Genomic DNA, 26105 nt, shown 5'->3' on the forward strand with positions numbered 1-26105 from the left:
ATGCCATTCAAATTTTAACAGATACATCCATTTAATATTTTTGTTACCTTCTCCTCCCCACAGAAAAGAGTCAGAGTCAGTAGATATTTCTACTATCTTAAAAGACACACTAGAGAAGGAAGTCTGGGGTGGGGGGTTAGGCATCTGCAGTAATGACCTGATGTACTGTACTGGCTTCACTGTTGGGTAAGCATAACCTTAGAAAAGGAGAACAGGACAAGAAAGCATTGTTTGGCTCCCTCCACTCAAGAAGAGTAGCAAATGTTCTATTAGAGGTTTGCCTATGCTGCTGATAAAGATAGGGCATGAAAACAGAAATGCATTAGGACACTCTAGCCCTGCTGTTCACACATCTGTCACACACACACACACACACACACACACACACACATACCATTTCTTTTTCTCTTAAGAAACCTTTAAAGTAGATGGAACATCCAAAAATTATATGATAGAAGCTTGCAAAGAATTTAAATACGTTTCTCACTAATTATTTGGGCCATTCTTCACTTTGAAAATATTTCTAATTACCACTTTACACAAAACAGTTTCTTGTTATTGGTACATGAATTCAGAAGCTTAGTGCTCATTTCTGAGAGTCAACTGGATATCAAGTCATTGAAGTGTACCAGGCATTTTTCTGTAGGAAGCAAACAACAAATGATTAGCGAAGAGGCATGGCTTTTGCATTCAGAGGATCATTTGTGACTGCCCATATTATGTCTGGAAGCCAGGAAATACCTGGCAAACATTTTTCACCAGTATGCTTTTCTGAATTACTTTACTTTCAAAAATTTAGAGGAGAAGTGTAGAATTCATGTGGACATAAGCTTTCATGGAACTAGACTAAACACAGTAGACATACCAACAAACTAGAAGTCTTATGGCTCTAAGTAACTAGAATTAGTAAAAATATATTTTCTAAGCCTTTGAGCACGTAAGAATAACCTGACCAGAGCTCTATCTGAAAACTACAGAATATTGCTTCAGAGCTTCTCACAAATTATTAGGATCCTTAATGACAAATCCCTAAGTAGATTACAAATTTGTTTATGCAAGTGTTTGTACTAAGCAGAAGAAAATCGGGGAGAGGGGAAAGGATCCCATCAGTATGTACCAATTTTTTAAAAGTGGGGATTATTTCTTTGTACTGAGGTCCTGCCAAAAAAAAAAAAAAAAAAAAAAATACCTAATAGCCAAAAATCAAAGGCTTTTCTCTCCAAAGTTTCTACTTAAAGCTGAACCCTGGTAAAACAAAACTTCAAGTGGACTTTATTTAACCAGCAATATGCTAAGAGACTTCAAACTGTTAGGCAAAAAAGCTAATTTAAGACTAAGTATAATATTAAATATAAAAGTTCTGAGAGGAAGAAAACTTAAGGTAAGCAAATTAAGAAGAAACATGTTACAATATACTAGACAAAGAGCTAACATCCCTAATATATAAAGAATTTATAAAAATTAAAAAAGGAAACAAAATCATTAGAAAAACGAGAAAAATACATGAGTAGTTTACCCTCCAACTACATGGGGGGTGTACTGTGTGTGTATACACAAATGGTCCTTAAGTTTATAACTCAACTTTATCTATAATAATAGGAATATAAATTGAAACTATACAGAGATACGATTCCTCCTTTATGAGATTGGCAAAAATTTAAAAGCTTAAAAATAAATACTCTCTTAAAGAACAAGGAAATTGGTACCACAAACATTGCTGCCATAGGGCTGGGGGGGGGGGGGAATACAATTCTATGGAGGGGAATTTGACATTATCCAACAAACTACACATTTATCCCTGGACTTAACATTCCTGCTTCTAAGAACCTACCCTGAAGATACATCATTAACTATATGGAAAAATATTCTCAGTTTGCCTGCATTTTTTTTATTTAGTGAAGTTTTAAGGTATTTTACATATGGTAAAATTCATGGTTTCTAGTGAACAATTCTGTAGATTCTGACAAATGCATATAGCCCTGTACTCATCATAATCAAGATTAAAAAGAAAAAAATTCCAACACCCCCTGAAATTTTTCCATGCCCCTTTGTAGTAAAATTGTTCCCTCATGCCTCACCCTTTGCAAACGCTGATCCATTTTCTGCCCCTGGAGTTTTCCCTTTTTAGGAGTATCCTACAAATAGACTCATACATGCTAGGAATGTAGCTCAGTGGTAGAGCAATTGCCTAGCATGTTTGAGAACCTAGGTTCAATCCCATCCCCAACAAGTAAATAAATAAATAGGCTCATGCAGTGTGTAGACTTTTGAATTTGGATCCTTTTGTTTGGCATAAGGCATCTGAGATTCATCTGTACTGTTTCATATATCAGTTTTCATTCCTTTTTATTTCAGAGGAATAGTCCAATTAGGGATATGCCAAAGTTCGTTTATGCCTTCATCCACTGAAGGATGTTTGGGTTGTTTGTACTCTGGGCAATGCTTGAACAAAGTTGTTGTAAATATTCAGATTCAGGCTTTTTAGTGAATATATTGATTAAATACCTAGGAGTGGGAGTGTGAGGCCATATGATAAAGGTACACTAACTTTTTAATAAGCTTCTAAAACATTATCCATAGTGATTTTACCATTTCACATTTTCCACCCGATATGTCAACTGCTCTATGTCCTTGACAATACTTGATATTCAGTGTATTTTTTTATTTTTGCTATTTTAATATATGTGCGACTGAAACACTTTTTATAAGAAAATAGTAGAGATCACTATGTTCATATATAGATTGGCTGACTAAACTATGCTATAGCCAAACAATGCAGTAGTGGCTAGCAATAAAAACAGAATGAGAGGATTTCTATGGACTGATAAACAAATTTGACTCAGGTGTTTTGTCACAAAAATGGAAAGCTAAGTAACACAGCAACCAATTTAACATTTTTTAAGACCCTGTGTAAGCCAACGAACCATCTTAAAGCTATTTCTGGCCTATGGGCTGCCAATTTGGTTTAATGAAAATGAATCTATAATGGCATCCTTTATTTCACTTTAACTTACTGAGAAATAATCCTCATTTTTTGCTACCTTTCTGTCAATAGAAAGCTTTTACACAAACCACTTAAAATATGGGTCAAATATCAAAACAACTACTATGTTTTACAAGAAATTTGACACAAACTAATTATTGTCACTATTTTGTAGGTGAGAAAAAGCAGAGAAATTTACATGATTTGCTACATTAGCACAAGGATTGGACTGTGTATCTTTAAATACAGTCTTATTTGCGCACTTTCCAATCATCCTGGGTTGAGCCCCCTAAAATTAATATGTTGAAGCTTTAACCCCCCAATGTGACTGTATTTGCAAAAGGGGCCTTAAAGTTAAATAAGGTCATAATGGAAGCCCTATTCCAACAAGACTGATGTCATGTTAACAAGAGAAACAGACACCAGGGACATGTATACAAAGAAAAACTTGAAGGCAGCCATCTATAAGCCAAGGAGAGGGGTTTTAAAGCAACCATGCTTGAACTTTGATCTTGGACTTCCCCCTCATTCCTGAATTGTGAAAAACTAAACTTCTGTTGTTTAATCCTCATCTTCCCTTAGTATTTTGTTAAAGCAGCCCTAGCACATTAATACACTCTGCCATCTCAAAATTAGTATAATGCAATCAAGACATTCCTAAAGGTTCTAAAGTACATGGCATTCATATGCAAATTAGTAAATCCATCTGCTAATTCCATGTTGCAACACATCAAAATCTGGAGAGCTATATCTGACATGAATCATTTGATGAACAAACATTTATTTCATTGTAGGTTGGCCTGGATGTCAAGGTGGCTAGTGTTCCTTAGCAGCTTGAAAACAAATTAAAAGAGGTACAAACTAAAATTTGTCATAAGTGTGCTACCAAGGAAGTATTCTAAGAATGAAGGAGATCTGAAGTAACCTAGAAACAAAGAGGAAATCATGAACCATATATGTGTATGTGCGTGCGCACCCGCATGTGTGTTATGTGTTTGTGTTAAGTACTGAACACAAGCATTGTACTACTGGGCTATATTTCCAGTCTTTTTATTTTGAGATGGGTTCTCAGCTGCCAGGGTTGGCCTTGAACTTGTAATCTTCCAGCCTCAGCCTCCAGAGTAGCTTGGATTACAGACATGTGTCACCTTTTTGAAACAATTTTTTATTCAATACTGCTTTATTTTAGCAATTTTTTGTATATATTGGATGAGAGTCATCAGTCTATGCAAATATACACTACCAAAAAATTGTCAACTGATATTTCACCTTTATCTAAAAAAAAAAAAAAGTCATAATGTTGTAATAGGAACTATTTACACTCATACCATTATATGTATCAAGCATTTCACTTAATTCTCACAACAGCCCTACTCACAGTAGATATTATTGTTCATCTTTTCACAAACAATATGCCATCTTGAAAGTTTCTTTGCATTTTGTTTTCAAATGTCTCAAAATGGAACTCCCAGTGAATACAAACAATAAATTCATTCTCAATCCAAAATATTCACTACTTTTAAAAACTGTTTTAAAGTCCTCCCTAGACAATTGAAGAACATTAAAACATGCATATATCATGATACAAAATAGAGATTCAAATCAGATTCCCCAAATCATACATATTTTCATTGAAAATCTAAATAATTAAGTTGTTCATCAAAAACAGTTAAATATCAGATATGATTAATCTAAAAAAAACTTTTCTTAATTGTGACCATTTCACTGACTTACTCAAAAATATAGAGAAAATTTTACTAGGAAATATTTTTCTTTCCAACACTTTTAAGCAATCACTGAGAGATGTACTATACTTCAACAAAACCTGGGGGGAGAGGGCCTAACTTCATTAGCAGGTTCAACATGGGAGTTGGTTTTTCCATCCAAGATGGTAATTTACTACTAGGACTCCATTTTCATTTCCCCAAGCTACTAAATTTTCCCATCTCTAAACAAATTTTATTCCGGTTTAATAATACATTAATTTTCTGCCTCACATGTGCAAAGCCATGTTCTAGAGGTTTGGGTTTTCCTACCTACTTCATTCCATGATCTCCTATTAAGAAATACCATTAAGCTAAAGACATAGCAAATAATCTACAACTGTCATTCTACTCAAAGGACGTATTAGGTATTTTTCCATTAAAAGTATACAAAAGGGTTAAAAAGTCTTAATTGAAAGAATAAGAAAGTAAATTTGTTAAATCAGAATTATAAAATTTCAAAAAAAAGAGGAAATATCAAATTTCATTTGCAATACTGGTACTCAACTATAAGGAACAGATTTTAGTACACAAATACAACTTTCTCTTCAAGTATCACATTTATTACCAGAATATTTATAAATCATTTTATTGGAAAATCAATATGAGACCCAAACACTCATGAGTTTATTTTATTTATATACTAAAGAAACTTCCTCAAAGTCCTTTACAGTCCTGCAACTCAAAGTATGCTGCAGAGACCAAAAGTACCCTCCTTTGCTGAGACCTTGGTAAAAATGCAGACTCACTCTGATTGCCAACGTTCAGAATCAGATCTGCATTTTGATACAATTCCCAAGCATTTTCTTACATACATTAGAGTTCAAGAAGTACTGCCCTGTATCATGGGAGCTTAAGTTGGCTCCTAGGGGTAATGAATTTCATGAATCCCTTTAAATTTCATGCAGAACTTTTTGCAACTATATATACACACATTTCACTAAGGAAAGACTCTATATTTTTATCAAACTCTCAAAATAATATATGACCCCATATAGATTAAGAACCACTACCCTATAGGAATCCATGCAGTGGCTATCATGCACACAGTTAAAAGTCACAATACTCCAAAAACTATGCAGCTCTCAATGAGGTCCATTAAAGAATGACAAGAATGAAGGTCAGAACGTCACAGTGGGTCATGAAAGACCTTATCTGAAGAATTTATTCACACCATGCAAGAACTATGCCAAGAAACCAGTTTAGAGACATCTAAATAAATAATTCTCTACATGAGGTTTGAGATTAAGAATGTGCACTTGAAGAAGATTCAAACTGAGAAGTAAATAAATATAAGGTAGGATTTTTTTTTAAAGGATAGGATGCCATCAGATGACAGTGAAATGCCAAATTCTTGTTGTAAGAGCTCAATCAGCAAATCTTGAATATGAATTCTGTTTGATTTGGGATACTGAATCATTTAAAAATATTAACTTCCAAATACATTCTTATAATAGTTCCTTGATGAGGAAATCCCAACATATTTGACTAGTCCCACTTTCCTCATCTTCTCTTGACCTTATAGGACAAAGCAAAGAAGAAGCATGGCACATAAATTAAAAGAACATACTCATGATCTTCACTGAATTAAGTGACAAAGAATGGTTCCTATTCAGAACAGGGTATGTAATTCACTCTTTGATATTATCATCTAACCATCTCGTCAAGGAGTAAGAATACACTTTATGTACAAATTCTGTTTCCATAAGCCATCCTGCAAATTTAATTTCCTTGATGGGTACCTAAAATGTTAAAAAAAAAAAAAAATTAACTTGTCTTTCTTGAGACTGTACTAAACTACCATTGTAACTTGCTACCTATGATAAGTCCAGTACTTCACAGTCTGGTCCCCAGGGTGGATCCATATCCTACATACTAGTCATCTTGGGCAAGAACAGAAAATATTCAAAGAGATCAATTCCTTTCTGCCTCTGTCTCCATGGATTATAAGGGGGAAAAAAAAAACCCAGCAAGTTCTTTAGTCTAAAGTGACCCATTAAATCACATTCAAAGGACTTTTCTTGATTCTATAAAGAGCCATTAAGAGTTCTTATTATCAAAGTATAATAGGGACTGAGATCAAACTGTTAGGCACTGTTAACTATTTACCTTGTTTACATCATAAATATCTCCTAGTATAGTATAAATTTTAGGTCATCTAAGTACAATTATTCACTTAAATTACAGAAATGTGACCCTTAAACAATGAAAACTAAATAAAAGAATGTAGTACTTTAAACATACAATAGTCCCTCATACATTCAACCAACTAAAAGCTAATGTTTCAGACATAAATAATTTGGTATTTGTTTTTCAGCCCAAACAGTTCAAACAATGTCAACTTGATTTTTGAAGTTAAAGGAATAATAACATGGACAGGCATACTGACAGTAGTGATGCATATCAGAAGTCAGCAAGAAAGACTAATAAAAATAAGATAAAAATTAATATTTGTTGACCACTTTTTAATGGAGCTGACACTTACGTAGATCCAGGATTATTATCTTTACTTGACGCATGAAAACACTTAAGGTTTCAACAATTAAACAATTTACCTAAAATTACAAAATTAGATGGTGACAGGTTTGGGGGGCATGGTTTTAGGGATGACAGGAGAGGAAGAAGGACAGTAAAGGTGTAAGAGGGGACAAGAATGGGGAAGAAATAGTGAGCCTAGTTTTACCTGAAAAATTAAAACAATGAAAAGAAGATAAGCACTTAAAGGGCAAAAGAGGTTACTGAGTTCAGGAGTAAAATGGTTCCTCACACACTAATGGCCATCTTTAAAGTAAATTATATAATTACTGATAACTTTTTAAAATAAAATAGCAGAGCCAGAATTCGAATAGCCTATTTGACTCCAAAGCTCATGCTCCTAAATACTGTACTCACAAAGAAACTGATTAAGTATGAAATAATAAATAGAATAAATATTGTAATAGGAATCTCAAATGTCACTGTAATTGTAGTTTTAATAACATTTTATACTTCCAACAACAAATAAGGATATAAAAATATGTACTAGTTAAGCCACTTTATCTAATTCTTTGTCTGACAGTGACACAGAACTAATAATCTAAGAGGTTATGGATATGTCACAAAACTCCCAAATACCCCATAATCAACTGCTTCCAAAAACATACTCTCAGCTTTTAGGAATGTTTTTATATTTTAAATCCAAATCATTTCTCAAGACAATGAAATCCATCTTCCTTTTTAAAATAACATCTTCTATTGATCTCAAATAACTGTTCTAGATTTAGTTTATGGTCATTTGGACCTCTGGTCTCTAGATCAGGTAAACTCTACTCTTTCCTTAATGTAGTATATAGTCAGCATAGAATCAAAAACTCTGAATCTTTTAAAAAATGGAAAAAATATACTTAAAATCTAAGTTCTTTGAAAATAATCAAAAGTTAAATTCTTTTTTTATTTAATTGATTTTATTTTTTAATACACGAGAGCAGAATGCATTACAATTCTTATTACACATACAAAACACAATTTTTCGTATCTTTGTATACAAAGTATGTTCATGCCAACTCATGTCTTTATACATGTACTTTTTTTTTGCATTATAATTCTTATTCACATATATACCACAATTTAAGCTAAAAAGTTTCTTCTCAGCAAAAGAAACAATCTGTAAGTGAACAGAGAGTCTACATCCTGGGAGCAAATCTTTACCCACACATCAGATAGAGCACTAATCTCCAGGGTATATAAAGAACTCAAAAAGCTAAGCACCGAAAAAACAAATAACCCAATCAACAAATGGGCCACGGATCTGAACAGATCCTTCTCAGAAGAAGATATATAATCAATCAACAAATATATGAAAAAAATGTTGATCATCTCTAGCAATCAGAGAAATTCAAATCAAAACTACTCTAAGATATCATCTCACTCCAGTCAGAATGGCAGCTATTATGAAGACAAACAACAATAAGTGTTGGCGAGGATGTGGGGAAAAGGGTTCACTCATACATTGCTGGTGGGACTGCAAATTGGTGAAGCCAATATGGAAAGCAGTATGGAAATCTGGGAACCACCTATCCCTCTCCTCAGACTATACCCAAAGGACTTAAATTCTTTTCATGTATCTTCAATTTCTTTAAATTAGGGCTCATCTGAATTCAAAATGAGATCACATTTTGAATAATCAGAAGATCACAAAAAACTATTATCTCAAGCAAACTATATTTAGGCTTAAAAATAATCTCATTTATACAATTCAAACATTAATTACCTCTTCATCATCTTCCTCATCTTCAACATCCAGAATTCCTGAATCCTGTTCTGACTTGGGGCTAGTGCTTTCCATCTCTGTATCAAAGATCGTATATACATCTTTCTTAGATTTTCTCTTGCTGCCTATTCTGGGTTGTTGCAAGACAATGTTATCCAGGTTTCTTTGTTGTTGAGCCTAGGATACAGAAAAATAACACACATGGGGCGGGGGGGGGATAAAAAAAGATGAAAAGAAACAACACTTAATCAAGCTGATAATGAACTTCCAATTTTGAACAAATTAGTTTCTTACAGAAAATACAACAAAATTCCTAAATATATAAATTTTTAGCCCCAGATACAAAATCTAACATACTGATTAATTAATTTTTAACCCTAAAGTTATTTGGTCTTAACTCACTGTCCAATTAACACAGAAAAAAAGATAATCAGTTAACATTATCATAAAACTTTTCAAATATATCCACTAAATTACCATTTTCATATAAGTAGTCAAGAGATTAGTACAAATGCCTAAATTTTAACTCTTAGAACAAAATGCCACAATGAATGGTTAATAATGGTTAAAGGTAATGGTTAAAGAAAAAATTAATTGGAATTAATTAATACATTTGAACTTAGGGGACTTTAATAAACAATTATGTGAGTATAAGATACTAATAAAATATAATCATAAGGATGAATTATCTAAGAAATGAATTTTTTCTGAGATTTAACTAATGAATCCAACAGGACCCTTTGATCATGACCTATGGAAAAGAGTTTTAAAGGGTTTCTTCTTCGGAGCTTATACAGAAAAGGAAGTGCGATCCACTCAGCCTAACATAATGACTAAAATTACAGTATGGTTTCAATAGATGCAAAGAGGTGGGAAATGTGACTATCCAGAGTCAACAATAGGAGCATTAAACCACACAGGACTAGAGCTGGAAGTGACCTCAATTACCACTCAGGAAACTGAAGCTAGAGGACAAAGTGTTTGTTTGAGGTCCCAAGGATAGTGAATGGTAAAACAGAGACTCAAAGTGTGATTTCCAAATTCCAGATCATTGATCCTTCCACTACACCAACAGTCCCTCAAAACATGACAAAATGTTTTCCAAGATAAGGATTTTGTGGCCAAATGAATGGGGAAACACTACACATGATGCAGCCTTGTGGATATACAAAATGCTTGATTACAGGATGAAAGTTTGGAGTAGTACAATTTTAAAGAAACTTATTTAATTTGGTTAAAGCCAGCACATTCCAAAACAACATTTCCCAAATTGAACTTTCTTTTTTTTTTAATGTAATATTTAGCATCATGCCATGATACAAAGCTTGAGCATGTGACATCTCAGAACATACACTCTAATTGATATATGATAATTTTCCTCTGTGACAAGTTGAAACAGGAGAAAAATCAGTGTCTTCAAATCTTCTGAATGAGATTAAGGAATGTAGGATAAATATTATAGTGTAAGAAGTCAGTTCAGGCACTGGTCAAATGAAACAATTATAATAGGCCAGAGAAAAACTTGAAGTATGTAAGCTGATTTCTGCCAAGAAAATAAGAAAAATCTACATTCCAGAGATTTCAATCAATGAACAAACCTGTTTCTCTGCATATTACCCATTGATATTTTGATTTGATTTACATAAAATATATGGCTTCTTTAACAAACTGGTCTAGAGGAGGTACCCAAAAACATTAATTTAGATTTGTACATAAGACACATATCCTCCAAGCATTAGAGATCCCAAATAAAATAGAACATTCTTTCTATTCTTCTCACAAGTAAGATGTTCTTCCCATCTATGTTCAGTACAAGCCACACAGAAGGGATCAAGAGCTCTGGGAAGGCACAAAAGAAGGCAGAACTTCTAAAGCTTCCATATTTAAAAAAGCAATCCCCAAAATGAAGAGTGATCACTTGCTCACTTTAACTCTACCTTCTTTCAGTACACCAAAACCTTTCTTTCATAAGTAGATTTTATTAAATTCCAAATTAATAACTCTTTTCACCATCAATAAAATGTCTCAAAAGCAATCAAGAGGAGCCAAACTAGATAATGTCACTGAAACTTCAAGTGATAAAAAACTAGAAAGGGTCTTATGAAAATATTTTTAGATTTTTTATGAGTTTTTTTTTTCTATTTTAGTTGTCATCTGGTTTTCCTAGTCATATAGAAGACGCAAAGTCATTTTGGCCAAATCAGAAAATTGTTACAGTGAACCCTTTGCTACAAATCAAAGTGTTTCAAGTTGTATACTAAAGCTCTGTCTGAATGGATAGGCTTTTCCAATCTGTAAAGAAACCCTCAGGGATCTGCCAATCAGGAAGGGCCAAGTTGGAAACACCAAATTTCGGGTGGAACAACATGATACAAAATGTGTGTTTTGAAACTGGCATGAAGTAGTGAGGACAAAATATAGACATAAACATATAAGAACATAAATGAAAATGTGAAAAAAAAAATCCATAAAAGCACTTTGGAGATCTTTCTTAACATGCTCAGTGGTTTTTACCAGGACCACTTATTCTATGCCTAAAAGTTAACTCCTAGAATAATGTGCCAGAGAAGCAGGTGACTGATTTCTACCAATTGGGTTGGATTAGTAGGAGAAGGGCACAAAGCAAACACATAGCTGCTGGACTTTAGAAAACACTTAGGCATTTTCATTTTCCTTACTGTTCATTCTCTTTGTGAAATAATTTTTATACATTTCAGCATCTAAACTGTAATATATGGTTTCCTAATATATAAAAACTGAATGAGTTTCACACAACACACACACACATACACACACACACACACAAACACACACACACACTCCTCTTTTACTACTCCTTTCACTCTCCCTACCCAGTAGCATATCTGGTTTCTTATTATTAATATTTCCTACCATCACCTCCCTTCCAACATCACTGCACTGTCTCTGTCAACTGTAGCCAGGCTCTTCTTAACCTACAATGTTCATCATACAAATTAGGCGATAAGCAACTTTAAAATAAGGTAAATGGGTGCAGAGGAGGGATTAAATAAGCAAAATCCAAACTACATAATCTATCACTTGGATTTTCCCATAGTGGAAGCTGAGTATATTTTTCCAATGTATTCATCAGTACTCTCCACCCTGAATCTTCCTCTTGGATCAGATTCTGCCTCCTAATATGCTGGGTGAATTTGCACTGATGTACCTTTACTCTTGTCATTTCTCTACGTAATGACTCCTCCCTGCCTGAATCAAAACTCCAACTAAAATTCTTCTTCCATTAGAAAGCCTCTCTTTCAAAGCACCCTATGAGTTAGGCAGTAAGAGAGGGCATTCATGTGTTGAATGCCTATTTGGTATCAAGGCAGGCATTGTGCTGCATGCTGGGTATGCTAAGAAAGAAAATGAAGTCTCTGACTCATGAGCCTCCCATCTCACTGTTACAGGGAAGAGGCAAATAAGTAGATGAAGTTCAATGAAATGTGCATAATAATTGAAATAAATAGAGGACAATGATGCACAAAGCAAAATGTAATCAGATCTGCATGGAAGAGTTTCAGGCAAGACTTCACAAAGAACCAGGTATCGAATGATATTCTTAAAAGATAAATATTTTTCCAAATGGATATAGAGGGAAAGGATAACTATTCCAGAAGAAGTAAATAGCATAAAAAGGACTACATATGAAAAAAACATTATCCACCAGAAACGATAAGAAACTTTAAATAATTAGAACAGAGCATGAGTTATGAAGGATTAACAAGAAATAAAGTTTAAAATGCCACATAAAACAACTTCAATGTTAGTAGACAATGGAGAAACAATGAAAGAATGTAAGCAAGGGGAAAACAACATCAGCTTTACAGTTCAGACAAATTTTCTAGGTACAGAGGAGCAATTAACTGGGAGAAAATAAAAGTTAGAAGCAGGAAAATACATATAGACTAGTCCACATAACAATGATAAGAATTTGAATTGAGGTAGCAGAAGATATATAAGAAACAAAAGGAAAATAATTTATTGATTTTCATGTTGTACATGGAAGAGAAGAAGGAAATACAAGTAACTCCAATTGTTCTGGCCTTGATGACTAGCCAATGGTACAATTCCAAGCAACAGGAAACATGAAAATAGCAGGCCGAGTGTAGTAAACCTACTGGATACTCAGGTGAAAATGACACTGAAGCACCTCAGTATACTACTTTTCTCTCTTTGAGAGTAAGAAACACTATATTACCGTATTTTGGAATCCCCTAAGTCCAGACACATTGACATACACATAGTAAGTTTACATATATGTTTACTATGTAAAGGCATGAGATAACAAAAGAAATCCATGTGAGAATGAGATTGAGCCCCAAAACAGAAAGTGATTTCCATGAGATACATTACTTGGCTACTCTTCTTACTTATGATAAGACAACAGCAGCTAAGGACTACGGGAGTGACCATAAGAATTACCTAATCTGAACTATTAACCTAAAAAGTCACAATTAACACTTTCAAAACAGTCAAAAATTGTCTATGAGGCATCCTATATATGTCATTAAAATAAAGATTTACCGTAGAATATAATTTCCAAAGGTACCTATCTAGAGCCAGTTAAAATAAGAATCAAAAACAAGACTCCTGTTTGTTAACCCGATACTGACCTCTAGTGGATCAGAGCAGTGCATATAAATGACTGTTAAAACCAGAAACTAGTTGAAAAATGAAGGTTTTAGACCTATAGGTTGGATGTCTAATATAATTACACATTCAAACCAGGGATTTGTCTGTACTATTAGGTTTCAATAACAGGGTGCTATAATACAGAAGAAAAGTTTCATGGAGTAATATAGGTCTTTAAATCTAATATTTGCAATTTATTAATTCAATAATTTTGGGTAAGTTACTTCACTTCTCTGTGGAACATACCCACCCATAAATAAAAAACAAGATTAATCAAACCAATCTCAGAGGTATCTCAAGGATTAAATAAGATAATATATATGAAGTAATTTAAATTACAACAAAACACACTAAAATATAAGCTCCACTTGTCTTCCCTCTTAAAATGAGATGGGAATCTTGTTTCACTATCTAGTGTGGAAGCATCTGAAACCTAGCAATATTTAGATACATGAACATTAATGGCACCAAATTTTGCCTCTGTATGCATTTCCAGTACTACGTTTCTGTACAGGACACTTCCAAAGATGCTTTCAGCCTCACCTCTTATTCCAGCTATCAGCAGCAGCCAGTGCTGAACAGAGTTAGAAACAACCCATAATGTAACCAAACACCAGCTCAGAAACTTACAGTACACCTCTAGCTTCCTGCCCTGAGGCTTTTATAACACCACCATGTGGAGTCCTACAAGAAATAACTTAGCACTCATGAAGCACACTTCAAAAGTGAAGCAATCCATAACATGGAGCTAAAAGATAAATGCTTCCCCTCTGTTCCTCCCACAGTCAGTTCCACAAGACTTCTCAAAAAATCATGTGGATTAAGGAACCAGGCTGCCTTAGCACTGGGCCACTGCACTGGCTCTCCCCCTTCTCTTTTCACTTCTCCTGATCCTTACTCCCGTTCCACAAGATCATAGACTAAATGAACCAATTCCGAGTTGCCTTCAAATTCAAATAAAACCAGGGGGAAAATTATAGTGATTCAAAATGAAGGAAAAAGAACATATCAAAATTATCTAAAAGTTTTTTGTATATTATAACCAACAGAAGTCTATTTATATGTGTTGTGTGTGTGTGTGTGTGTGTGTGTGTATGTGGTGTATGATATTTTAAAAGATGAATAAACAGACAGTCTTCAGTTATCAGGCCCCAAAGGATTTCCATCAATAGGATGATAAGTTTAATACTATGATGCTTTGGGACTTTTTTCCTTTATGTTGAACAAGGTGGTCATTGTTCCACCTTTAGGGTTATAATCAATAAGCACCAAAGAAAACACTTGGTGGAGTAAAAATGCAATCTAGAGTGCATGAGAAAATACCTGTAAATCATAGATCTACTAAGAGATTGATATCCTTAACCTATGAAGAACTCCTGCAACTCAACAACAAAAAAATTCGATAATAAAAAGGATCAAGGAAGTTAAATAGAAATTTCTCCAAATAATACATACAAATTGCCAACAAGTATATGAAATGATACCCAACATATTACCAACTACAGAAATAAAAATCAAAGCCACAGTGAGATACCATCTCATACCCATTAGGATACCCCTATCAAATTATGGCATTGGCAGGTAAATGGATGGAGCTGGAGAATATTATTGTAAGCAAGATAAGCTAATCCCAAAAAAACAAAAGCCAAATGTTTTTTCTGATATATGGATGCTAATTCACAATGGGAGGGGGGATAGTAGAAAAGAATAGAGTTACTTTAGGTAGAGGGGAGTGAAAGGAGGGAAGGGGATATAGGGATAGGAAGGATAATAGAATGAAACAGACATTATTACCTTATGTACATATATGACTGCATGTACAATCAGAAAAATGAGAAATTCTACCCCATTTATGTATGATATATCAAAGTGCATAAATGCATTCTACTATCATATATAACTAATTAAAACAAATTTTAAAATTTATAAAGTAACAAAAATGAAATTGACAAATGTTGGCAAAGATGTGATAAAATCAGAACCCTTGTATACTTTTTGGCGGGAATGTAAAACATATTCCACTCCAGGGGTTCCTTAAGAAATTAAAAATAAAATTAAAACATTATCCAGCAACCCAATTTCTAGGTGCATATCCAAAAGAATTCATAATAGAAACTCAAAAACATATTTGCATTATTTACAGCTAAGAGGTAAAAGCAACCCAAATGTTCACTGAAGAATACATAAAGAAAAAAATGGTATAGACACAGAGTGAAATATTACATGGCCTTAAAAAAATAAGAAAATTTCCATGTTACAACATTTATGAATCTTGAGGACATTATGCTAACTGAAATAAGCCAATCAGTCACAAAAAGACAAAAAAAAATATGTGATAAACTCCTCATACAAGGTATCTAAAGTAGTCAAACTAATAGCAATGGAAGTGAAATAGTTGTTGCTTGGGGCCTGGAGTGTAATAAACAGAAAGTTAGGGTTCAACAAGTGTAGAGTTTCAGTTGAGCAAGGTTAAAATGTTCTAGAAACTGGTGTCATAACAATGTGAATATACTCAACACTACTGAACTATACAATTAAAACTTGATAAAAGTGTAAAAAATAATGATTTTAAACATTGTGATTGAGATTTCTAGTTCTCTGTAACTCTCTAGTTCATGTAATGGTTAAAAAAAAAAAAAAGTCTTGGGCTGGGGATACAGCTCAGTTGATAGAGTGCTGGCCTAGCATGCAAAAGGCCCTGGGTTCCATTCCCAGCACCAAAAAAAAAAAAAAAATGTACTAACAGAATACACTGCAAAAAAATGGACAATGTGTAGGGTGTTAGAATATCTATGAAGCCATCCTAAAATCTATATACTCATGAGAATTAGGATAATTTCCAGCTCTTTTTAAATACTACCTTTGTTCTCTACACATACACAAGAGTACATGTTAATCACAGTATACTGGAAAATAAATGTTTAAATAAAGACAATTTTTTAAATAAAACAAATTCTATCAAAATTCCTCTTTAGTAACAATCAGTTATTTTGGTAAAAGAGATCCCACAATATTTCTTATACATATGTAAGGATTTCATTTTTTGCTTTTCTGTACTCAATTTATCTGCAGTTAGCATTATATTGTCATACCAAAAATGAATCATAATAAACCATAATCAAAATTATAAAAAAAGAAATTTTTAAAGATTTTTTTTCTAAAAACTGTTCACAAAGACCTTTCTATCCAAATAAGTGTATAACACTGTTTACATTGTATCACTTAGCAAAAAATGAATTTTATATAAGTATAATCTTCTACAATAATCTATACTTTTATATAAGTAGAATTTTCTCTATATTGCTCCAATGTTGCAACATGTGTGATTTACTGATACTATAGAAAAATTTACTTTATTAAGGAGATTCTTAAAAGTAGAAAATCTAAATTAAAAAATAAACACCATAAATAAATTAATAAATAAATATTGACAAACTGCCCTCCAGAAAAGCTGTGCCATTTCATGTAAAAGTTTATGGATGTTTACTTCCTAGCTGCCCATCACTAGGTATTAGTGATTATATTTTTTCTTGCCAGCTAAATGAGATTTCAAAATGTGACAGTAAGAATAAAGCAGTTAAAAAAGATAGAGCTGTAATATAAAAATATTATTAAACTGGCCTAAATAAAAATACTAAAAACTTCTAACCAAGATTATATTGTTGTTCATTTTCTCTAATATATCTATAATCTCATAATTTACCTTGAAGTATTATATAAGGCAGAAAAACATTCTTCCAAATAGTTATTTGCCCCCAACTCAACTTTCCGAGCACAATTAATCATTTTCCTATTGATTTATTTTATTTTAAGTGTTACCAAAGAGTAAACTCATAGTTTAAAAATTTTAATGGTAGAGATACCTGGTTTCCAGTTTGAAACATAAGAAGCTTTGAAGTTGCTACTCCCTCTTACAATGCAATAAGCTAAACCAAATAAAAATCAACAACTCTTCTTAAAAATCTACCAAAGAAATGAAGTCTTCAGGCAAAAATTGGAAAGGCAGACAAAAACAATTCTAAGATGAGCTGGACAGAAACTCCAGAGCAGAAACCTCTACAATAACCAGTGCTGAGATAGGAAAACCTAAACTGTAATTGACAAGACTCAGTGTGGACAAGTCTCAGAGTTTAAAAAAATTCCAGTAGGACTCAGTCACTGAGGGATCCCATGCTTTCTTATTGATTTACTTCCACCAACCAGATCTGGTTCTCACAATGTACATCACAGAAAATTCTTATCATGCTTCTAGCAAGGGGAAGGGAAAAGGGATTGTTTTTAAAGTACACCCAAGCTTTCTGATCTTAACAAGGCACGCCCTCAGGGAAACTATTTTACCAGAGCCTAACCTTCTGGTGGTCACAATCCCTAATCCAACTAGGGGGAAGGAAATGTCAAATGCTAGTTCCCTCTAACCATCCTATCCCGCCAAAGGCAGAAAATGAATTAAGAAGTAATGATGAGATTCACAGCCCACAAAAAGATAGATACCTAATCACATAACTCCAGAAAAATTCCCCTCCCCCACACCTTATCATTTCATTACTAAAGGTCTACATATTGTAGTTCCTTTTACCCAGTATATCATGCCCATCTTTCAACCAAAATTACAAAGGTACAAACAAACAAATAACAAAAAAAAAAAAAAAAAGGAAGAAGAAGAAGAGAATGAGTAAGCATTTGAACCAGAGTTTGGATACAGCAGAAATATTGGAATTATTGGGCCAGGAATTTTTTAAATCTATGACTTATGCTAAGGACTTTAAGTGAAAAAGTAGACATAATGTAAGATAATGTAAGCAGACAGAAGGAAATTTTAAGAAAGAAAAGAATATGCTATAGAGCAAAAACATTTTAACAGAAAAGAATACGTTTGATGGACTCATTAGTAGACAAAGTACAGTAGAGGGGAAAAAAAATTTCCACGCCTAATTCTAGGTACATGTATAACTGCACATATGGTATGATGCTACATCATGTACAACCACAGAAATGTAAAGTTTTGCTGCAATTGTGTGCAATGAATCAAAATGCACTCTGCTGTCATATATACCAAATTAAAATAAATTAACTAATTAAAAATATTACAACAGAAATTTCTAAAACTGAAAACCAAGGAGAAAAAAGATTTGAGAAAACAGCAACAGAATATCCAAGAACTGTGAGATAACAATAAAAGGTACAACATACATGTAATGCATATAGTAGAGTAGAATGACAGGGGGAAAAAGAGAAACAAAAATAAAGCAAAAATAACTGAGAATATTCCCCAAATTAATATCAGATCAAACCACAGATCCAGGAAGTTCAGAGAAGACCATCTCATATAAATGTCAATAAACAGACCAAAAAAAAAAAAACAAAACCCACTATGACTAGACATAAAATATTCAAACCAGAAAATCTAAGACAAAAATTCTAAAAAGAAGCCAGAGCTGAAAAACACCTTACTATACAGAAGCAAAGATTAAAAATCATTTTTTATTTATCTTCAGAAACTAGCAATCATGAAGATAATAGAGTGAAATACTTAGAGTTGAGAGGGAAAACAACCAACCTAGAATTCTGTATCCTGAGAAATTATCATTAAAAAGTGCTTTATCAGCCAAACAAAAATTGAGGGAATTTGTTGGCAGCACACCTGCCATACAAGAAATGTTAAAGAATTGTTCAGAGAGAAGAAAATAAAGGTCAGAAACTCCAAGATCAGCATAAAAAAAAAAAAAGAGAGAGAAGAGTTTGCCAATGGTTGAGTTGAGGTAAGGGAAGGATAAACAGGCAAACATAAAAGAAGTTTATAAGTTTATATATTGGACAAGCATAAAAGAATGAAGGAAAGGTAGCTTTTTAAATACAGTGTTCAAAAGAAAGCTTCTGTCATAAAGTGGCATATGTGCTTCAGACAGTAAAAGCTTATTTATTTAATGTTCATTGTGGGCTTAGGAAACAGAGACAAATGCATATGGTCAATCCACCACATTTAAACCCAAGTCCTTATATAGATTTAAGACTGCTGTGTTACAACATATTCTATTATATGTTCTAATATTAATATATTAATCATATTTCAAAAATTTTTTAGTCATCTTCAAATTCAACATTTTTTAAGAAAATGTCATCTTCTCTGCAAATTTTTACTAAGCTTATTATATCCTTTGTTATTGTCAATAAAGGTGGTAATGAAAATGACTCAAAATATTCGAAATGTGAGTAAAGGCAGGAGGAAAACTAATCAAAGGTAGGTAGTACCTGGGTAGCAGTATTACTCCACGTGCCTAATATTTTGTTTTAATGTGGCCTCACAGAAAAGATAAGGTCTATATAAGTAGGGCTTTCTCCAAAGACCAACTTCTACCTCTACACCACCCCCAGAATAGGGTCAGAAAAAAAGAAAACCCTAGTAACAAATACACTTCCTTAGTCAATATTTCAACTGGACCAATGTCAACTATAACTATGATGTCACTAAACATGTTAACATACTATTTCAAAGTGTTCATAGTAAAAAAGGATAACAGTGTTAAAAAATATGACTGTTTTCTGTAAATTTTTTTAAATTTCAGAACACCACATATATTTAATATTAGAAGAAGAAGAAAAGAGAGAACAGGCATATATCCACTAATATATGTTTTCCATAGTCAGGTTTAACATTTCACACAAGTTTGGAGCACTTTTCTCAATCAAGTCAATCTAAATCAGATCTAAAAACTAAATACCCAATACAGGTAGTATAACAGAGTCCCCGCATATCGCCAAAATATATAATAAGTTATCCTCCAATGAATACACACCCAGAGTAACTCCACATCACCAACAATCACAAGAATAGGATCCTAATTAGAAAAAGTTATAGTCCATGTATGTATAATATGCCAAAATACACTCTATATACTCATGTATATGTTAAAGAAACAAATAATTTTTAAAAAATCTATTCTATGTCCCTTCCATTTCTATTATACAAAGCCACCTAAGAAGAGGTGTCTTCATTTTTGTACTCCACTTACAAGACTTACAATCAAAAGTTACATGGAGAGGGAAACCTCACAAGGACACTATATTAGCGAACAGCAAGAAATACTCCATTGATTCACCCTTTCTGCAAAACAAAAATTTTAAGACTCATTATTTATCCATTGTTTTCCTTTAGTAAACCAGGTGAGTCCTGACTTTTGTCCATGACTTTAAATCCAAGAATACATTCTCAATAAATGCCAGAATCTCAAGACCTATCAGTAGCAGAGAAAATGCCTATCTTCCAAGTATCTGAGGACTAAGTTACTTTTTCCCAAGGCAAGTATTCTTACACTTCCTCATCTCTTCCAAACTCTGAAGATCATATTTGTTTGAGTGGAGGTGAGGTGGGTAGAGGAACTGGGAAAGATGAGAAGGAATAGGAAAAAAAAGACTATATCAAGTAAGCCAAGGAGGAAAAAAAATAAAATATCACTACTATTATCTCCCAAAAGACAAAATGCTTCTAACAGCATTTTACTGAAGATCCCAATCTTATATAATACTTCCTTTCAAATGAGCAGTTAGGTTTTCTCTCTGAAATAACCTATAATAAGAAAAGGATTTGCAGCCAGGTGTGGTTGTGCACAGCTGTAATCCCAGATACTCTACTTAAGAGGCTGAGGCAGGAAGATCACAAGTTTTGAGGCCATGCTGGATAACTCAGGGAGACCCTGCCTCAAAATGAATAGAGGAAAGAGGAAATAGAAGGAGAGAGGGAGGGAAGGAGAAATGGATGGGTGAATGGATTTGCAATCAGGCTCCAGTTTAGAATTTTCTTTCACAGGTATTTTTCCTCCTGCCAAATATCTTCCCAGGAAAGTTAAAAATTAAAAGAACTACTATGATAAAACAAGTAAGTGAGCAAGAAAAACAAAAACAAAAACAAAAAAAGTTAAATAGGAGATCGGGGTCATGAGACCCAACTATAGTTCTAATTTCAACTAACAAGTTGTGTGACTTTCTGTGATTTTAGTATACTCACAGAAAAAAAAAAATGAACATTTGGAACCTCTTAAAATAGTTGTAAACTTGGGCTGGGGTTGTGGCTCAGCTGTAGAGCACTGGTCTAACATGTGCGCACTCTGGGTTCAATCCTCAGCACCACATAAAAATAAATAAAGGTATTGTGTCCAACTACAACTAAAAAATAAATATATTTTTAAAAAAACGTTGTAACCTTAAATTCTATATAAGGCTGAGTTCTATATTCTATATAAATTTAAGTTCTATAAATAAGATTGGCCATCAATGTCCACAGATTCCACATCCAGGAATTCAACTAAATTCACTTGTAAGTGGAATTGCTTTTGTTATTAACCTACAGCAAATTACAGACGTTAATTTGTTGCTGACATGTACAATATTGGGCCTCTGAAGGTTGCATCTGTACTGAAACAAATTTAATAGTTCCTATTATAATTAATATCTATACTATTTCAATTGAAATAATAACTATAGCCCAAAGTTAAAAACACATTTCTTATCTTCCCACTACCATCTTCAACAGTGTTACAGAGTTTCTTAGATGCTACCAAAATTCACAACTATCAGTAGTATATATGGAATATATTCAAGAGACTTAAGCACACATTCCAAAAAAGAAAACTATTCTCTCATTAAAAGAAAAATATTTTAATTTTGGCAAGAAGCGGAATATTCAGGTCTATCTGATAATTTCCATGGCCCCAAGTTACGTAGTATCTACATGAAAATTAGATTTACCCCAGCAAAATTAAGGGGAATCTGAAAACAAGTTGTTGTTAAGTGTGCAACTGAGTCACTCGAACTACCCCCTCATTTCCACCTTTTTTTTCCTCATGTGTTTGTACCAAAAAATAATATTCAGGTCTGACATAACTTACTTGATATGACACTGGATGAAAAAAAAAATGATGTGTTACAAAGCCATATTTGGATTTAAACATTCTGTTTCAAATAAAGGTTTCTGTAAGAAGTCCAATGAAAAGAAGAAATTCAAATCCCACATCAAAGTAAAGGGCAATACTCCAAGCTGCCTTCTGAGGAGGGGAGAATGATGAAGAAAACCAATTTTTGGCAGAGGAAACGTGTACCTTTAGTGTGGTTTACTAGAAAAGACAGGGCAGACTTCTCCTATCCTGTAAATTACCTTGACGAGGGAGCATGGCTTTAGGATTCCAGTAAAGTTGCCAGACATAAGTCACTGGTCCTAGAAGTTGCTAACAAGAGCAATTCAAATGCATATAAGGCAACTTCTAGAGGAAAAAAAAAAAACTCCATATGAACAAAATTTATACATTGAATAAGATTAACTGGTAACAATGCAAATCTGAAAAATTAACACAGATAAAATTATAGTTTATAAATATAATAAGAATAAAAGTTAAGAAAATGTCAAACCTATAGCCACATTCTAACACATTGTCTAAAGAGAAACTATAGAGACCCAATCCATATAAAATAGAAATATTACTAAGAAAATAAAGTGAGTTGCTATGCTGTGATTAATTCACAATAAAAATAGCACAAATAACAAAGAAAAAATTGCAAAACTTAGTAATTCCAAAACCTATCTTTGTTCACATTCAGAATTTCTACCAAAGATTCAAATTTAAAAAACAATCATTTACTTCATGTTATGCTTCATGTTATGTAAGCTAGCCTAGCAATCCAACTGATAAGTAGGAATTTGAAAAATGACTTCCCTTCTTCTTTGAGCTAGTGTGTCCTTACTTTATCAATGGCTTCCTGTTAAACATAGTAGGTATGTTTTTCATGGATGATATTGTGAGGTAAGAAGAATATCAGAAAAGGGAACTCATATATTTACTATCCACTCCTTTAAGATGTGCTGTAGAAAATGGAAATCTAATTACAATTTAGTCAACCTAAAAAAAACCTAAAGGAAAATCCAAGATGGAACTTATAAAACTTATTAGTTGAATAAAACAACTAATGCAAATTTGCAACAAAAATTGAGTTTTGAAAAACTGCAGTAAACAGGAAGAAAATCAGGGAAGAGAAAGAACATCCCTCTACTACTTACTTCTAAAAAACAATGCCACATAAAAAAAGAATGTTAAAAAATGCAATTTAGTCAATCTATGAAAGACCAAACATTCATTACAAACAAGATCTATTTTATTCAAATGTACAAAAAAGCTAATACAAATGTCTCATAAAAATTGAGGAGAAGGCTATAAGTTTTAATCAAAATGAAGTTATTAAAATTTCCAATCTGGACTATCTGTCTATAAATGTGATTTTTAAATGCCTTTATCTTTATTCACCAAAGAAGCTAGTGAAGACTGTTTTAAAAAGAAACACAACTTAATTTGCTCTTATGTGATGGTCATTGTATCCTGATTGAAAAGCACAGCCAAAAGACAGCTAATAATGTTCATTCACTCTGTGATTCTGATTACTTACTTCATATTTTGTGTTATGATGTTTTATGAGTTCTTTCATTGAAATAAGACACACAATTTTAAGACTATTTACATAATTGTAAGACTATTTACAATATCCTCTTGAAAGGCATCATATTCTTTTAAAATAATATTGCAAAAAGCAGACCTTCTATACGAAGAAAAAGAGAACAAAGTTAATAAAAAATGACAGCAAGAATGCCTCAGGGCCAGAGACCCATTTGAAGCTTATAAAATCTTCCTAAGATCAGATGAACACATGTTCTCTTATTGCTAGGTGTAAAACTATACACTCACACAGCCTTCTGTTTCCAGTTTTAACTTAAAAGCCAGGTGTTTCTCAAGATATTAGAGGTTTCTATTCATTCTCCTGGTAAAATTTAATTTTGTTATCACAGCAGGTATTTAGTTTAGTAGGAATGATCAAGTTTACATTCATAAATGTATAAAGTAGAGGGTATATAAATAATTGTAAATCTAGAAATGTCATTAATGTAGCAAATAAAAAAGAAAAAAAAGAGGGGGACTCAAAATGTTAGTTAATTAAGTAGGTAAAAGAAAAAGAATGAAAGAATATATGACATAAATATGAAGAACTATATACATTAATTTTAAAATATGGCTTAAAATGGTATTTGGTTACATGGAGAAACGTTCTTAATATCATGTTGAGTTTAAAAATCAAAATAATTTTTCTCTACAATATAATCAAAATTTTATAAGAAATATGAACATAAAAATTACAAAGGAAAATCCACTTCTGACAATGGTAACTAGATATTTAGATAGGAAAAAAAAACAAACAAAATGCAAAAAAAAAAAAAAATCTCTTTAAAGGCAGCAGAGAACTAACAAGATGTTAAAAACTCATCAGGCCAAGATCCAGGAAATGTAAGTGACATGGGGAAGAGAGACCAACACTTTCAACCACTCTTCATCTTGTAGCATTTGCCAAAATAGAAAGGGGTGACAGAGCAGCTCAATGGCACTTTATAGAATGCCAAAGAATTAAAAAACAGAAATAAAAAAGCAAGCTCTATCAGAGATGAATGGTGTTGGTATACTACTAATTTTGGATTGGAACTCTGAACAGGTGCACCCTGAGACAGATATACCAGGACTAGAATGGCTCTTCAAAGAGATTCACATGACATATAAAATCAGACTGATGTGACTGCAAAATACCAGTGTGTCCCAGTGAGTAGGCTCTCTCATCCAGTGAGGAGGTCCACGGAACAGAGTAGAGGAGAGTGCAGCTGCAGAGTCACGAATCAAGACCTCCAGAGACCAAGCTGGAAGCAGGCCTGATTTTATTGCATAGTCACCATGTATATACACTTGGGCAGTAGCTAAGCAGATTACAGGCAGCCACCAGTACAATTTCTTACCAGCTGTCCTTATGGTGACCAATCGAGGAGCAGATCCTGGAGCAAGTGCTGGAACCACAACATGTGGCCTCATGCCAGGGCTGTGCCTACTGGGTAAACAATTTGCTGCTCACCTGCCTAGCATGAGGGGAGTGGTTTGCCACTCAGACACCCTTAATGTATACCACATAGTAGTACTCCATGCACTTGTCCCCACACCCCAGCATTTTAGAATAATGCTGATTCTTGGTGTCTGATAAAAGCAAACATGACTCCTTTCCAAGAAAAGACACAATCATCCTAGATGTTAAATAATTGCTAAAAACAATTTTACAATGACATTGCCATGTGGTTGTGATACAATAAGAGATGTATATATTTTATCTTCAACTCCAGTGCCTGGCACAGAACTTTAAAAGAACTTTTAAAACATGGTGACATGTTTTAAAATGTCACCCCTGAATGATAGAGGTGACAAGATCATCTTTTGTTGTAATATTGTGTTTTCGGTCCTAGGTTCCTGGCACAGAGTGCCTTAAATCCCCTGGACTTTCTAAGTGAAGGGGTTAGAGAGTGTTGTAACTCTAACTAAGTCTCTTTCAACTACACCTGAGTTTATGTTAATGCAGTGATTATTTTTTATTGGTTCTTTATTATAAATAA

At 33.2% G+C, this 26105-nt stretch overlaps 1 protein-coding gene across 2 annotated transcripts in view; it reads right to left on the minus strand.

Annotated features, from left to right (window-relative positions):
• Exoc6b (exocyst complex component 6B) overlaps positions 1 to 26105 on the minus strand; it is a 603826-nt gene that overhangs the window by 354266 nt on the left and 223455 nt on the right. For both annotated transcript variants that reach the window (XM_076833080.1, XM_076833079.1), the window contains one exon: positions 8996 to 9172. In XM_076833080.1, coding sequence (XP_076689195.1) covers positions 8996 to 9172 — 177 coding nt within the window. The remainder of the gene's footprint in view (positions 1 to 8995; positions 9173 to 26105) is intronic.

The sequence above is a fragment of the Callospermophilus lateralis genome, chromosome 14 (genome assembly GCF_048772815.1).
Source record: "Callospermophilus lateralis isolate mCalLat2 chromosome 14, mCalLat2.hap1, whole genome shotgun sequence".
Lineage (NCBI taxonomy): Eukaryota > Metazoa > Chordata > Mammalia > Rodentia > Sciuridae > Callospermophilus > Callospermophilus lateralis.